This window comes from Stegastes partitus, unplaced genomic scaffold (genome assembly GCF_000690725.1).
Source record: "Stegastes partitus isolate 25-593 unplaced genomic scaffold, Stegastes_partitus-1.0.2 Scaffold519, whole genome shotgun sequence".
Taxonomy (NCBI): Eukaryota; Metazoa; Chordata; class Actinopteri; family Pomacentridae; genus Stegastes; species Stegastes partitus.
This window is the reverse complement of record NW_007578250.1, coordinates 287,694-304,671: the sequence shown is the minus strand read 5'-3', so window position 1 is coordinate 304,671 and position 16,978 is coordinate 287,694. Positions and strand designations below refer to the sequence as shown.

The 16,978-nt window shown below is 40.0% G+C and overlaps 3 protein-coding genes across 4 annotated transcripts; 1 reads left to right on the top strand and 2 right to left on the bottom strand.

The window, feature by feature from the left end:
- Positions 1–257: 257 nt before the first annotated feature.
- On the bottom strand, positions 258–2,124 carry LOC103361642 (bolA-like protein 2). Of its 2 annotated transcripts, none has more exons than XM_008287776.1 (4): positions 2,033–2,124; positions 1,753–1,817; positions 1,085–1,182; positions 258–522 (listed from the first exon to the last, which is right to left on the bottom strand). In XM_008287776.1, exons 2-4 carry the CDS (start codon positions 1,813–1,815, stop codon positions 423–425), a joined length of 261 nt encoding a protein of 86 aa, XP_008285998.1. In that variant the 5' UTR covers positions 1,816–1,817; positions 2,033–2,124; the 3' UTR covers positions 258–422. The 2 variants fall into 2 exon arrangements, with proteins under 2 accessions (XP_008285998.1, XP_008286001.1); XM_008287779.1 differs by having other exon boundaries at positions 2,087–2,109.
- Positions 2,125–2,476: 352 nt separating this feature from the next.
- Positions 2,477–6,537, top strand: slx1b (SLX1 homolog B, structure-specific endonuclease subunit). The gene is made up of 5 exons (XM_008287775.1): positions 2,477–2,891; positions 2,984–3,035; positions 3,781–4,095; positions 4,724–4,939; positions 6,342–6,537. The coding sequence occupies exons 1-5, from the start codon at positions 2,719–2,721 to the stop codon at positions 6,369–6,371; spliced, it is 786 nt and encodes a 261-aa protein (XP_008285997.1). The 5' UTR covers positions 2,477–2,718; the 3' UTR covers positions 6,372–6,537.
- Positions 6,538–8,171: 1,634 nt separating this feature from the next.
- LOC103361640 (uncharacterized) lies at positions 8,172–16,462 on the bottom strand. Its single transcript, XM_008287774.1, has 7 exons — positions 16,351–16,462; positions 13,756–13,877; positions 13,561–13,671; positions 12,624–12,677; positions 11,134–11,286; positions 10,847–10,969; positions 8,172–10,061 (listed from the first exon to the last, which is right to left on the bottom strand). Exons 1-7 carry the CDS (start codon positions 16,358–16,360, stop codon positions 10,023–10,025), a joined length of 612 nt encoding a protein of 203 aa, XP_008285996.1. The 5' UTR covers positions 16,361–16,462; the 3' UTR covers positions 8,172–10,022.
- Positions 16,463–16,978: the final 516 nt, after the last annotated feature.

Sequence of the window (16,978 nt, the reverse complement as noted above, 5' to 3'; positions counted from 1 at the left end):
GTGTTTACAATCTTTTGCTCACCACACAATGCCACATGTTATTTGAGTGTTTCATAGTTTTGTCCTCCACTCTGGAAAATAGCAAAACATAAAGGAAAACTCTGAAATAAGTAGGTGTGGCTAGATGTTTGATCATTACATCATGTGTGGAAACGACAATAAAAGCTGAAGTTGATTTTTCTATCCTGTTATTACTGAAATTCTTAAACATCAGAGCAGGAAGTCCAACAATAATGATTCAATCAGCAAAGACAAGAGGCAGCATCAATGGTTTTATTGCCAGCAAAGCACTGCAGTGGATTCATATCAATATCACAAATTAAGTAGAGCACTCATCTGCTTTCTTGATGTCACAGAAGTATTAAGGCCTGTTTTATGGGAGGATTTACAAACTAATTGGAATGTGATACAATGTGCGTGTGTCACTGTGACTTCTGTTTCTCCCACTGTTCTGGTGTGAGGGTCTTCTGTTCAAAAGCGTGGATCTCTTTCAGCTCCTCGGCCAGACACGTATTCACCATCCTGACAACATACAACATAAAGGTTTGCAGTAAAACTGAAAGTTCAAGTGTCAAATAACAGCAGAGCAGAGAGGAAGAAGGTCTTAAACTTCAGGAATAACTACAAAGATGAAAAATTAACAACAGTGAATAAAAAAAAACTGTGGTGATTTATGCAAAACTGCACTGGTGTTGTTGCAGTTTCTTTCTGTAAGTTGGAGTTTTTGCTGTGGTCACAAAGTGATTGTTGCTTAACTTGAGTCAAAAAGGTTTCTGTTTCTTACAACAACAACTGCAACGGGGCAGATTTGGACAGGCTGCAATATTTATAGGGAACAGGTTACAAAAAAAACACGTATTTTATAAAATCACATTCTGATTTGATTGTATGAAGTGTAAAAGAATTTATCGAAATTGTCCACAGAACCAAAAAAACATAACAGTTAGCAGGCACTCTGTTTAAACTCTGGGATTATTTAGTGTTCGATGTTACCTGGTCCTACTTGTTATATTGTTTGAACGAAGGATTTAAACACAGACCACACTACAAATGTGCATTCCATTCTTACTCCAATGTGTAATACCTGTGTCTCTGCAGCAGTGGTTTACCCTCAAATTGGGACGACACCACCAGGACTTTAAAGCTGGCAGCACATCTGTTCGGTGACGTATCCTCCACATCCTGAAGAACAAAAGTTCAATGTTGGTATCATCCAGGGACAAACAGCTGGCCATTACTAAGGTACTTTCCTGATCATGCTGCTGATACAGAGCTGATTTATATTCACAATTAAACTGCTTAATTAGATTGAGTGAAAGAATCTCCTTTAGCAACAAGACCAGGGAATGTTAATGTTCAACCCTCTGTGGTTACCTGAAGGCCTGCATAGCGACATGAACTATGTTCCACAGCTGAACCAAACTCCATTCAAAAATCATCACATTTAGTGGTGCAGTGTTGGTAAGTCATCTCCAATTAGTAAGGGAGCTAATTATACCATTCTTGTACCATTCACTGACGCACTACGTGAGCTGTGCGTGTGACCTGTGAGCCGAATTGCTCCAATTACAAAATATTTACACATCCTGAAGTGACATTGTACTTTGTGAGTACTTCTATATATAAGGAACGCACTGTTAATAATTGGAAAATACTTAAATGTAATTTCGTATGGTTCTGCTTATCGCTACACCCAGTTGATACATTAAGCTAGGATAAAAAAGGTCCTACAAAAAATTGTCAGAAACCTACCACGTGCACTGCTTCAAGTTCCTTAGTAAGCTTATCCCGGATGTGATCTGCTGTTACAGCCATATCTGTACGATACAAAAAAATACAAACAGTAGCGTTAATAAATCAGTTAAAACAGTCGGTAACCGGCTAATTTAAAGATCTGTAACCAAAGGACTTTAGTCACAGACATAAAACAGGCTGACACTGGAAGTGCTACAGTATATTCAAGTGTACATTTTCAGTATTTGCTCATTAAAGATGCCTGCGAATTAGCTGTCACTTATAAAGTTATGATTACCGAATCTATGCGTAAACGAGGTTCTAGCTTAATTTCTGTCACCGTGCATACTACTGGCATGAGTGCCGGGTTGGGTGTCGCTAACTGACCGAAAAAATATCCAATTGAATTGCGGCAACGACAACTATGGCCAATTAGTTGCGGCATGTACACCCTGGGGGCGGGACATATTTTTAAAGTAGCGAATCATAATATTAGGTGTCCTTATTGAAAGACGAACTAAATGTTAACAGTAATTACTGCAGTGTATTAATATACGTTTTATATTTACTCCGTTACTGTTGTGGCGGTATTCATTTGTTGTAACACATGGTTTTAGCCTCGTATTGGCAACACAACGTGACATATACTTTAAAAAACAAACGTATTTCATCAGGCAGCTTCATGGGCTACTAAGTCAGACACTGTTGACATCCGTGAAAGCAGTTGATTTGTTAGCAGTTGCTAACTATGGGCGAAGTCAGTTGGGTGAATAGAGCAAATGTCATATTGCCATAAAAATGGCATTACTCTCCTTGTTTGATTTTATATTTCACCTTTCTGTATATAGCGATACAAACCAGTATTCAACTCGTCAGCCAACGTTATGTGTCCAGTTTACGCTCAATAGTCAATGAATGATCTGTCTAAGGTAAAAAACTAGTTTAGCAAGGACCCGAAAAATACTCTGCCTATTTTCCTTAACGATGGTGGTAGAGGTAGAAAGCTTCTATGGCGTGTACATGCTGTACTGTATTAATCCTAAATTCAAAGGCCGTATCTACATTGGCTTCACCGTGAACCCAGAGCGGCGGATCGGACAACACAACGCTGGGCGGCATAGAGGGGGAGCCAAGAGGACCAGTGGAAGAGGACCATGGTATGACATCCTGACTTGCTGTTCTGTACCACACGATAAACGCTCTTTGGAATCACAAAATAAGTTTCCATATGTTCCTCTCTTTTGCTCAGGGAGATGGTCCTTATAATACATGGCTTTCCTTCTGACATTGCTGCCCTGAGGGTAAGTATCTGCTTTTTGAAGTGACTGGGGAACAGTATTTTATCTGTGATGGAAATTAATCAAATGCTTCAAGAGTCATTATAATTTATGGTGTAAAGGCGCCAAACAAATCTGACCATAATGTTTGATCATGACATATTTTAATTAATTTGCCACACTTCACATTGCACTTCCTGCCACATAATTATTTTGCATGCACACATTTAATGTTTATGCCAGAATTCCACACTGTGCAAACCTTAATCATGCAGTTACATTAGATTGGAATTAATTTCTATTCTAAGCTGAGGATGAATCCATCATGTGACATATCTGATTACACTAATCGTTGTCTATCTTACATGGATGGGTGGTTGATTCTTAAAGGATAATTCCAGTTTATTATAGCCTGCTGTATTTCCCAAATAATGTGTCGAGTCTGCCTCTGTGGGTCAAACTTACTTTGCACTCTTCACCTCTGTTATAGAAATTCAGGGAAATTAGTCAAACAAAACAGTGTGTGAATAGGGTGCGAAAAACGTGAACTCAGCAACTTCTAAAGAAGATTTCTACATAAATAATATTAAACTGGAGTGAACACTTTGCATGAGCTTCATTAGGGATCTCAATCAGGAGATACTATCGCGGCCTGCTGTGTTGTGTCTGACTTTGCAGATCATACAAATAGCAACATGGCCATTCCAAGTGGCACCCTTTGCTTTTATTATTATTTCAAATGATTGAAATTCTGAAATTTCTGTTTCAGTTTGAGTGGGCGTGGCAGCACCCCCACTCCTCCAGGCGGCTCTCCCATGTATCTCGACGTTCCAAGAAAGAGTCGAGCTTGCAGTTCCACTGGCGCGTCGTCTCCAACATGCTGCGGGTGGCGCCGTGGGACAGGCTGCCCCTGACAGCCCGCTGGCTCAAACAGGAGTACAGGATGGACTTTGAGCCCAGCCTGCAACCTCCTCTGCACATCCCCATCGCTTTCGGCAGTGTGAGGGCCAAGAAGAAGCTGCCCCTGGAGCCTGAAGGCGAAGAGGAGACGTCCAGATGTTTTCTCTGCAAGGGGGCGGTCAAGGTAGAGTCGCCTCAGAGATCATTATTACTACCTTAAAATATGTCTTATTGTAAAGATTAAACACACAAGATACAATGTGTTAAGTCATATTTAAAATGTCTGTAAGTCTGCTCTTGTCTTTAGAATAAGCTAGGCTCAGTGAAACTTTATGCCTTTGTTCAGTCATATTACTAATGTGCAGCTTCACATGTGTACGGATATCATGTATTTCCTCAGCTGAGAATCTGTAATGCTCAGCAAGAGAAGAATTGGTGAAAAGGTGGCACTTCCTGCAGCCTCTCTGGAGCATGTTAGCTGTGCATAAGTTGCCACGGTGGTCTCGTCAGATTGAAAAAGAGCCACCTTTGAATGTCGGGAGCTTCTTATTAACAGGTCAGCTGCGACTGAACAAGAGATACATTTTGGGGCAGAGGAAACTTTAACTAATCAGTTGTGTGTGATTCCCCCAATGCTGCATGTAAATGAATAAAACACTAATTGGTTTATTTGTCTATTCATCTGTCTTTAACATTTTTGTTCAGCTTTTTTCCATTGCCCTAACATGTAAGACATTTCATCATAGTTCTCATTTCCAAATACTGCGTCTGATCCTAACTGGTTGTCTGGTCCATATCTGTCTCCTTCCTAGGTATCAGAGAAGCTGAGCTGTTTCCACCCGTCCTGTGGGATGAGCAGTCATTTAGTCTGCCTCGCCAGATGTTTCCTGAAGTCGGAGCCGTCGCACCTGCTGCCAGTGGAGGGAAAGTGTCCGTCGTGTCGACACTCAGTGCTGTGGGGGAGCCTCGTCCGTCATAAACATGGCTGCTTCAGAGACCTGGAGGAGATCACTGCGACTTCATCCCAAGTCAGTCGCAGGAGAATGTGGATCATGTGTATATACAGTTTGGCCCAAAATTATTTATACCATGCCAAATTTTGACACAAGAAACAGTGTCACAGATGTTAAAGATATATTTGAACTTTTTCTGTTTTTAATACTTTCGCTAAAAATTTAAGTTCAACATTATTCATATCTTTTCACTGGAATCAGTGGCAAAGTCTTTATTTGCCACCACAGCAGTTCTTTTTTTTCTGTACCTGCTACCACGCTTTTTGAATGTTTCCACTGGGATTTTGGACTACACTTCTTTGGCAACGATCAGAGCTGTGAGGTTGAAATGCTTCCTTGCAATCACTCCAGCCTTTACTTCTCTCCATAGATTCTCAAAGGGTTTCAAGCACTGACTTTGGCTTGGCTACTCCAAATTGCTGGTATAGTCTTGTGGTAACCATTTCTTGAGCACTTGGGCTGAATGTTTCCCATCATTGTCTTGTTGGAGGGTCCAATGCTACCCAAGTTTTTCGGGCGGATTTCCTGTTGTTTTCCCTACATAATCGTAATGTAGTCTTCTTTTCTCATGATGCCAACCACTTTGACAAGGGTGCCTGGCCCACTGACTATGAGGAAGATGTTCTTGAGGTTGCGTCTCCTTTCTTTCTCCAAACACAAGTCACAGTCATGTGTCCAAACAACTCTATTTTTCACTTATCCAGCCTCGAGGTGAGCTTTTGTGTGCCTGTCTTGGAGAAGTCTTTCTTGGTCAGCATCCATGGAGACCAGTCTTGCGCAGCATCTGCTGTAGATGTCACCAGAGTTGGTCAGATTCATGAGAAGACCCTTGTTGATCCTTGAATTCTTCCCCATGCTACCAGTCTTGCCAATGCAGGGGTCACTTTTAGCTTCCTACTCCAACCTTTAAGTCTTGTTATCGTGTTGAACTCCTTATACTTTTTGACTACACTTTGTTCTGTGGCCACTGGCACTTCAAGACACATGAATATGTCTTCATAGCCTTTCCCCATCTTGTAAACAGCCACAATGTACAACCTTCAGTCAGCGATGAACCCTTAATTGCAAGCTCACTAAGCTATTCAGTTTTAGCCATAGCTAGCACAAGTAACTGGCCACAGAACTACAGCATCAAGTGTTCTTAGTTTATATAGTGTTAGTATTAGAACAGGGCAGAGTTACAACCCACAGAATTACACATCTCTAACACAGTATCGTTTATTTTTTGTCTCTTTTATATGTAATTTCCAGTCATAAGGAAACTACTAGCTGGATAAAAAAAAATTACTATAAATCAAAATTTGGCATGGGTATAAATTATTTTGACCTTAACATTTGCTGTGACAACAAAAGACCTCTCATGTGTTACAGCTGAATGTAGTTTTCTTTTACTAATTTGTCCTCTGATCTCCCACAGAGCCACTGGGCAGATGAACTGCAGATATGAACAAGTGGAACCTGTTAATATGAATTTCCGTCTTTATGGACCACATCACACTGTCAAGAGGACTATGTGGGAACAGGAGTGTGTAAAAACGTGATTTCTTTTTTAATATTTTGCCATGAATTTGGTGTTTTTAATCATGTTTGCGAAAGTACATGTTTTTAATGTATTTATGAAAAACTTTTTTAACAATTGTGTGACAAATAAAAAGATGTTTTGTACTGTACTGATTTCTTTTTTTGGAGCCTACACATGCAAAACTGTTTTGTTATTCGTTTATGGTAAATTAGTGAAGACTTCCTTTTATTTCTTTCTCTTGTTAGTGCTGGTTCTGGTTTTACAGAAAGCAGAATTAAAAACGGCAGTTTTAAGGCATGACTCTGGCAACTAGTGACACACATTTAGTAATTTTTCTTCTATGTATGGACTAAATGGACTATGGGTGCTCTTATTAGTTTATTAACCAACTACAAATAATACAGATATCTGGTGCTTATAACAAATTATTCCTGTAATCCTTTGTATCCTTCCCCTGAATAGTAGATTCAGTGAACTGCTTGGATGGAAAACTCCTTTGTCCCCTTTTTAAAAAACTGATGAAACCATTATTGGGCCTCAGCGTACATTTGGAGAAAACCCACTTGTCACACCTTGATCTCTCATGCGACCTTTCTTTGGCTTATATGGGACTTCTGAAAGCAGCTGGCTACATCAAAATGTACAGTATACAAAAGCAGTGAGTTGTGTGTCATTTGAATGCATCATTTCAAAGCTGACAGCATTTAGTGTGTGTCTGCATTAAAGACAAAGAATTGCCAGAGAAATGTAAGATTCTGATTGTGACACTTCACAAAAATGGAGAAGGATACAAGAAAGACCTGTGACCAACGAATACCCAGTGCACACAGTTGTAGCAGTAATCAGGAAGTATAGAATGAGCCATAGCAGCACCAATCAGAGTTACACTGGCCCTCCTAAAATGACGATGCCACAGACAAGGTGCACAATCTAGGTCTTAGAAACAGTCAGGCAAATACTTCAAACTTGGCACAGGAGTTATCAGTGGTAATCATTCTTCCAGCTCAGACAGTGTGAGGGGAAAGCATAAAATGTCAACCTCTATGGACAGTGTTAAAGGAAAACACTTTTGTTTACTTTTTGGGACTAAACTGCAAGATTAGACTAGAACATGAAAAGAAGCCAAATTGATATTGGGAGTATATTATTTTGTCATAGGAGACCATGAGAGATTTTCAGCCAGCATGTCCAGCATGTTTGGCATGTACCTAGCTGGGACTACCATAGTGACACAGAAGACGAATATTGCAGCATGATAGCAATCTGAAGCACACAACCGCTCTAGGAAACAGCAGCTGAATCTCCAGAAACTTTGGCAACAATGGTATCATCCATGTCAAGGAGGATTGAGTTTGTTATCTAAAAAGAAAAAGGGAAAAATAACAGAACAACTTACTTTTGTTGCATTGAGTTCCTACTGTGGGGCTTGTATTTTTAACATAGTAAATTTAAACGGTTAGTTTTTGAATGTCCATAACAGCAAATACCTACTTGTTCATCTTAGATGTAATTCAATGACAGAGAAGTGATTCGATTTTGAATCGTTTGACACTGAAGTGATATTTCACAGAGATGTACTCATTTTTGTTGTGTACTGTTGCTCAGTTCGCATGAAGGGTTCAGTGACAATATAGAGTTGTTGTGAAATACACGTGTGGCAGTTCTATAGTCCAGTACACTTGAACCACTCTGTAAAAACAAGTAAAAGAACAACAGCAGAAGTCATGATGTCTGTTAATGTTTTATTATTCATACATGTTAGTGACAAATGACGCAATAAAGCATTATTAAGGTAGTAATCAACACAGTATCCAAAACAATTGGAACAAACATATTTTCACCGAAGTATTAATGTGCATTAATTTGTGGTTTTATCCATGTTACACAGTTAAAACTTATTTTGTTTGTAATTGTAACAGAGTTAGTTGCATTGATTACCCTCTGTGATATATCTGATGTCTGACATGGTTCTTGCCCCCTGACATCCGAGCAACACTGTATATACAGCTAATGGATGGATATTTCTAATGACATGAGGTTAAGCCACTTTTAAAACATTCTTCTGACGTGAAAAATTGAGTTCATCAGAAATACAACAGGTCCTTGCTTAGTTCAGAGCAGAGCTCAGGGGTTTTGCTGCTACAGCCTCACTTTATTTGGTATAACCAGTGGCCTTTGGTGGCTAATGTTGGTTAATGGTACCAAACTTTACATACATTTTGCTGTCAAACTGAGTTTACTGAGCCACATCACTGACTGTATGGCTTTTCCCTACTGAGGCACTTATTATTTTCAAGTTACTGCCGACACTTGAAGGCACAAATCATCAAAACTTACATATTGTAAGTACAATTTCTTTTTGGATGTATTTCAGGTAGCATTTAAACTGATTAAAAACTGTATGATTAATTATTAGGGTGATTACATATAAGAGATATCTAATGAATACAATATAAGTGAGTGGTAAGTGAGGATGGTAGTACTGAGGTGCAAAGGCGTGATCAAAAAGTTACAAGACAGCAACTCTAAAAATTACAAATTCTTTTTTGGCCGCCATTCCTGTATAAGCAGTCATCTTGTGCAGTGATTGTGTAGCGCTTCTGCAAAGCTTACAACACTTCCTGTAAGTCCCATGTTGCAAAGATATAACACAATCTGCAACGTGTACTCAATCTTCTGAATTTTGACAAAACAACGAACCTTTAACTTCGGTTTCATGGTGGCAAAAAAAATCGCAGTACACATGTGAATGTTAAAGACAACAGCAAGCATACTCCTGTCGCTTCTGACCTGATCCGCCTTGTCCAGTTTAGGAGACTGCGGCTCGTGAAAACTGCTGTTTCTTCTCCGGTGGTAGCTGCAGACCCACCTCAGCATGAAAGTTAGATCATCTCAGCTGCTGACTGATATTGAAAGTGATGTTTTCTTCTCTGCTCCATGATGGGATCCACAGAGAAATTGCAAATGTTACCAGGGATCACGGAAACATTTGGAACACAGGCCTTGCTGTTGATAGGTTTCGCATGACATTTTAAATTATGAATACATGTTCCATGCGTGATCATGACATGCACCATGACCAGTCCAACAACTTTAGATCACCTCCTGTAAAGCTTTTTCACACTTGCATTGTTTGATTTCATTTTTGGCCACTAGGGGGGCAGCAGAACAAGTTGCAGACACAGCATTAACAGACATTTTGGCGTCATGTTTTGGCCTCCACCAACATCTGAAAATCTATCTGGCTCCTTAGCTACGACATGCTCCACCACGCTAGTTGCTAGCCTTGTCTGCCTGCGGTGTGGTACCAAGCAGATAGTGCACAGTGGCTTTGTCAGGTTTGAATAAGGTTGACAATAGTAAAAATGGCTGACTTGCAAACCAAAACAAGGAGCTGAAATAGGCTAAAAAGCTTAACAGATGGGAGTAACTGCAAACTTGATATTAATTCTCTGTCGGATCATCACCCCTTTGATATTATACATAGTAATTTGATCCATTATTAATATAAAAACATTGATTAGTGCAGCAACCTTTGTAGCATTTGTTTGTGTCTTCTGTACTCATCTGGCCTCCTCACTGTTGAACAGGGGGGGTGTGAACAGTGATCACTGGCTGAAAAGAACAGAAAGCAAGGAGGAAAACAACATAAGCCACACATACGTTGACTGTTACAATGAAATGGTTACGTCAATGTATAATCTTTGTGATTTTTTTTTTACTTTTGAGGACTATAATAGCATTATGTTCATAATTCCCAACACTGGTGGTCAGGCCCTGTTTTGAAGGTTTGACAGTACTTAAGTAATCTTTCTCACTCTTGTGTTTGGTATATACTGATCAGCCACAAGATCAAAACCACCTCCACATTCCTATGTCAGTCTCCACAGACCTGTGCTATCAGGACCTGGTAGTTGTGAGGAGGGACCTTCATGGATTGGATTTATTTTTCTAGCACATCCCACAGATGCTTAATTGGCTTGAGATCTTGGTAAATAAGCGCATCAGTGAGTGTTGGTCACCTATGACCCTGTTGCCGGTTCACCGGTTGTCCTCCTTTGGACCAGTTTTCTCAGGTACTAACCTCTGCATAAGGGGAACACCCAAAAACAGTCTTGGTGGTCCTCTAACCCAGTTATCTAGTCATCACAGTTCCGACCTTGTCAAAATCTCTTAGATCCTGCTTCCAGTTTCAAGAACTCACTGTTTACTTGCTGCATAATATGGCCCGGCCACTAACCGGTTCCATTGTAACAAGATAATCAACGTTATTCACTTCACCTGTTGGTGGTTTACCGTTGCAGCTAATTGGTGTATATATGCAAGCATTACTGGGGAAACCTGTCGCCCAGAGGACCTTCATAATGAAATTGTTAAAGCAAACATCAGAATCTACTCACCATTTTGGGAGCTGGCCCACAACAGTTGACTACCTTGCAGCAGTAGGCTGCCAGTGTGACAGAGATGGCCAATAGAGTAACTTGGATGAGCACACCACCGGCAAAAAAGTGGGACTGGACATTCTGTAAGTGGGACAAGTTTTACAAGTTTTGACTGAATTATTGTTTTCTAGCTACCCTTAGTGTCACACATCAGCTACTCACTTCACCTGCTTTCTAATGGTACCCTTCCATTCAATGCAAAACATGAATATTGTTCTTACAAAGATTACACCGTCATTGCTTACCTCAATTTTATGGCAGATTTCACCAAAGTTATGCGTGCTGTCAAAGTAATAACGCCAGCAATAAGAGTAGCCTTCCATTTTAATTACACTGCAGACGATGTTGACGATGGAGGCGGCACATGACACAATCTGCATCCCCAAACAGGCCCTCAGCTGAGAACAAAAAAGAAGCTCTCTTTAAAATGACACAGAGTGCTTTGAAGACATTCACAGACTGTGGACAAACGAAGAGAAAATGAACTTCCTATTTAGATCCTGAAATGAGAGTCAGTATCCCCTGTTAGTTTCACTTCTGCTCTCTGTTCTTTCGTCAACTGGTTCTGGAAAGTTACGTTTTTGTCTTTGTCTGCATTTTGACTGGTGCTAAATGCACATCCTGAGCACATGTGCCCCTGTTAAACAGCACTCAGACACTGTATTTATATTGTCTAAGCTCCAACCTCTGGCTGAAGAATGAAAGCAGCGGAAAAGTGTCAGAAACTGCCATTCGTCCAATGGCCACTAGAGGCTAGCTCCAACAGCCAGTCAGTCCTCATTTTAAATTGTCCAACTTTACAGCAGAAATAAACATGTCTAACAGCCTGGAACAAGAAACCGTTTTGGTTGCTATAGCTGGAGATAGTTGTCACTTACAGGGAATATTAATGACTAGCTACTTGTTAAATGTTGTGTGGACAATGATCTCTTCCTTGTGACCTTGTCTGTTGCAGTTGAATGTGTTTTCTCACCCAAACTGATCTGAACTGGTTTGTTTTATCAACTCTGTAACTATTCTAGCCACACGATATTCTGCACTTGTATCTCTAAAAGAAGCAGTATACTGAGAGAAGCTGCTCTTTTCTTCACTAGCCTTTGTTGCTGGTGAGATTGAGCCTAGAATGTGCATTCTGTTATAATAAACTATTGATGTTATTCATCTGAACTGATCTCTTGTAGAAGTTTTCTAACAAAAACTGTTCAGGGGGTGAGTTTGTACCAAACTTCCCTGTTTAAATAGTTTTAAATGCATGCATGCATAATTAAGAGCCTGGCTTTGCGTGACAGGGTGCTGACACGGGACAATCCATGATCCAGAGACTTTTGCATGGCCTATTCACATTCCACCTCTTTACTTGTTTATGTTTCTGACAACATTTTAATAAATCAGTGCATTTCTGTAACCTCGTGTACAGACTACTAGACAGCTAAAAGGAGCAATACAGCAAAGTCGGATACATATGGATAAGCCTAGTGAGAGAGTCGGTGGACTTGTGTAACAACCAGCTCCATTCAGCCTTACAGAGTGACTCATGTTAGAGGAAGTGGCAAACACTGAGACAAGTTCTTTTTTTGGCAGGAAGAGTCCGTTGGGACAGTGTAGTCCTAAATGTCAGTTTGTGGTTGCTGCTCTGAATCCAGTGGAGTGTATGTATAGTTTTTTGATGTTATATGCTGCTATTGTTTCTGTAAACAGTTGGTGTTGTGTGTCTGTTGTCCAGCAGGCCACTCACTGTTGGTATGTGGAGGTTCTGTGCCGCTACAGCCACATTCCCAGCTATTACCACCTGTAAAGTAAACAAGATCACACAATCAGAATAACACATACATCCAACTCAAGTCTTAATTTTCATCAGCTTACAGAAAAAATAGAAAGTACTGCTGCATTTTTTAAAAAAATGTTGAAGCAGAAAATGACAAAAGGATTTTTAAAAAAGTGGCCTGAATTAGAATTACACGCGATTACATACCTCAGCAAATACATGGCACATTATGCCATATACACATTTTTTTTTCTGAATGCTGAAATTTTACCGGAGAGTGTACATTTGTGAGATCTTCTTGCTTCTCAATTTGGAATTTGGTCATAGAAAAGTGCATGCATGTGTTTATAGGGTGGGGTTGAGGCAGTTGAGATGACTGTCTAAGATTCCCTCATCAGTTCTACTTTCTCTTGAGATGCTAATTGGATGAATTTTGACTTGAATCTCAAACAGCTTTATCATGCTCATGTTCTGGTTCTGCTTTTAAATAATATTTATAAATGGCACCAACACTAAAGGTGTATCTGCAGAACAGACACACCACTTTTTTATACCAGTGAGACGATGCTGTCACCATCAAGTCAAACAGGAAATTCTAACGTTGCTCTCTAGAATTCAGCCATTCTAAAACTGAGCTACATCCTTGGGCTCACTAACATCACTTTTAAGATTAAAAAATTGAGAAAAACATGCTTTGTTTTCATCATTTTTGGCATTCTGACCTCAGAACATTGTTAAAGACAAACAGTTAAGGAACACCAGGAAGGGACTGCTTCACTGAAAAAAGTAACAAATTAGTGCTCTCTAGTATGAATTTGATGGCTAATATAAATAATGTAAATTGTATGAATAGTTGACAATGGTTTATTGTCTCACTGTATATATTTGCTGTCCTCTGCATGCTTACCAACAGAGATGAAATGAAGACAGGTATGTCAGTGTCCAGACTACTCAGGCCTTTAGCCTGAAACACGCCGACACAGACGATCATATACACACTCAGGCCAACCTGAGTGATCTGAAACACACAAAAGCGATCATTTGAGTTAAGGTTGCAAAATAAAACAGTATGCAGAGTTTGAAACACACCGATGCAGCATACCCCCAGAGCTCTGGGCTCAGCTTCCAGGTACTTCTCTTTCCTGCGGACATTTCTCTGGAAGGTGACTGCAACCAGAGGACTCTGAGCTGGACTGACGTCTTCCTCAACGACCGCTGCTTCCTCTGAAACCAGTGTTGGAAACTATGTTTAGAATTATGTACAATGTTCAGGTACTTGAGTATTTCCAGTTAGGGTTACTAATGCATGTGGCACTTAAGGATACTTTACGTAACTTAATATCAAAACAAACAAGAAGTAAAGGAGCATAGACCAGCAATTGGTTAAGATTGGTATTGTAGCATAGAATAAAGTGCAGGTTATGCAGTTAAAGCAAGCAAGCCAGTTTGAATAGCATCTGTAATGTAGTCCAGTAGGTGAATGTGAGGAGTAAGTGAGTTTTAAGTGTGGGTGCATCGTAGTAGGGGGCTCATCAGAGCAGGAGGGAGTCTGAAAGAAGTCTGTGACATACTTTTACTCAACTGCATGTCTATTTAAGCTTATGATAGCAGTAAGCACAAAAACTGTGAAGTTCAGAAAAACATGCTTGAAATTTGAAGGATTTTAGCCAAACTGTGCAACAAAAAAACCTTTAAAAAAAACCCACATATTTAAATCACATGATCAACAAACAAAATATGCTCCTTTTGCAGTTTGGTTCTAATTTTAATGATTAAGACAGTTGAACAGTACAAACAATTAAAAACATAACCTTTAGAAGGACTATTAAAAATATAGGCCCCAAAGTACAAAATCAGAGCAACAAATGTCTGTGACGATTCTCAGTCATCCAGGTCATGGTTATTCTGGTAGACTAATCGTAGCAACTGGACTTGCTTGAGTTCCTTGAAGACGTTTCACCTCTCATCCAAGAGGCTTCATCAGTTCTGACTGACTGGTAGGGAGTTCCAGATACTTCTGAATTGAAACCAAAACTCAGGTGTTAATGGCTCCTTGAGGATATAAGTATCTTGAACTCCCAATGAGTCAGTCAGTTGTTACGATTAATCTACGAGAGGAGCAACAAATGTGAATGCATCCGTGATTTCTGATGAGCCTAATTGTGTGAATATGATGATAATATGACCCGTGAATACTAAAACCTTCTCAGTTTTGGACCTATGAGCTGTGTCTATGTGCATGTCTGCATCATGGCTGAAAAACAATTCCCAGACTAGTTCGAAAATCTGATTTTGAGTCTTCACACAGATGGAAAAGGACCACAGAAGATCTGTGACCATCTACAAATCATGGAAACACAGTTGCATAAGTAATTGGGGGGGTATAGTACAAGTTTTAGTGCCACTAATCAGAGCTGCAGTGGGCGTCCTCCTAAAATGACACCACTGACAGCGCCCTATCAATCAGTCTGAAAAACAGACAGGTAAGTGCTTCAACCGCAGCACAGTTGTTATCAACTGAAATCAGAATTTCTATGACAGCTTAGACAGTGTAAAGGACATTGCCTAACACCAATTTGCATGTTGGCGTCCAAGAAAAAAAATTCCTGTTTGCTATAACGTGAAATTTTGCAGAAGAACATGATTGGAAGCCTCAAGAGAGACCCAGAGAAGTTGGTTCAGCTCAGATGAAGTGCAGAACCTGGCCAGCACTACTACAATGAATTCATAGTCCTGGCAGTGAAGCACAGAGGTGGGAGTGTTGTGACATCAGGCTGCATGAGTGCAAAAGGTGGTAGGGAGGTGACATTTATAGACAGAACCATGAATGTCTGTGGATATATCAGAATGCTGGCTGACAAGAAGCTGCAGAAGCAGTGCAGAGGGGGGATATTCCAGCATGTTAAAAATCTGAAACACACGACTGATATCACGCAAGGGTTTCTAAATCAGAGAGAAAGGCGACCCTGCCAAGTATGTTGCCTGACTCCAACAGATCTGAATCTGAGTATTGCAAGGTGTACCGACTTTCACTTCCTGTTGTGGGGCTTATATTGTTTTTAAATCTAAATTGTTCCTTTTTAAACACCTTGCTGTTCAACTCCATCAAAGCACAAATGCTGTTTTAAAAGTGTTGCACATGATGTTGCACAAACGTCTGTTGTTTACTATACGAGTCCATAAGGCTGTTAAAATTAGACTAGCATTAACCAACTAGAGCTTTAGTAATGCTTAAACTTCTCAGAATCATAGTTTAATAATGTTATACATGTTCTATTACCTGCAAGTACACTTCTGTCTATATTCAGATTGTGACACCTTCACTTATAGACATATCATTTAAAATAAAGGGTTTTAATTTGTACTAGAGTGCATTTACTCCCAGATTAATGAGTCTAGCAATGCACCTAATATACATCTATGGTAATGTGTTGAGTCTGTGGAGAAAAACAGCAAAAGTCAAGTCTTCAAACTGTCAGTTATGCCATCAACAGAATCAGAGCGATGGTTAAGAGACAAACATGGGTTGTAAAAGCGTTACGCGGAACTCAGCTGCAGTTATTAAGAAGCGGACAACATCTGGATTTCATCACTCAGTCCAAACAGCTCGGATCTAACGGATCTGCGTCTCTTCTAAACCCAAAAAAAGGCTTTAAAGCGTGGAGACTCAAAGCGTCTTTGTTTTCTCTCACTTTACCTGCCATCATCCTAAGATCCGCCGCAACTTCACCAACAGACGTCTTTCCCCCGTGTTTTAGTCGACTTTATCCGCTGACCCGAGGCTGCAGCAGGTCGGAAGTTTTGCAACAACTTGGCGGATGTGAGAGAGCCGAGTCCCGCCCCGCTGCAACACGACTCCCCTCTGGCTCCGGATCAGCTGTTGGAGGCGGGAGGAGGGGGGGCAGGACCGACGGAGGCCTGGCTCATGGACCTCTGTTTTCTGGACACATCTGCTCAGACAAATAAGAACTACGACCGGTGCTGAGTTTGTATGCACAGCCTGATCAGTCTCAGTTCACTGGGTAGGATGTTGGTTAAAAAAAATTAAATGGAGTTTGTTTTTTTGTTTTTTTAATGTATAAACAAATCCTGTAAGAGGGTATTTTCAGTAGATGCCCCTTAAAATCTATAAAACTTTAAGATGTCAAAGAATTTAGTTGAAATGGCCTGTGTGTGTGTTTGTGTGTGTGTTTGTTTGTTTGTTTGTTTTTTCTAAATATATATTACTGTTTTGGTTAGGTTAGAATAATAATTTGTTACTTGGTATTACTATTAAATATTTTTTATATTTTATGTAATGTCGGCAAGTTTGAAACATTATTTAA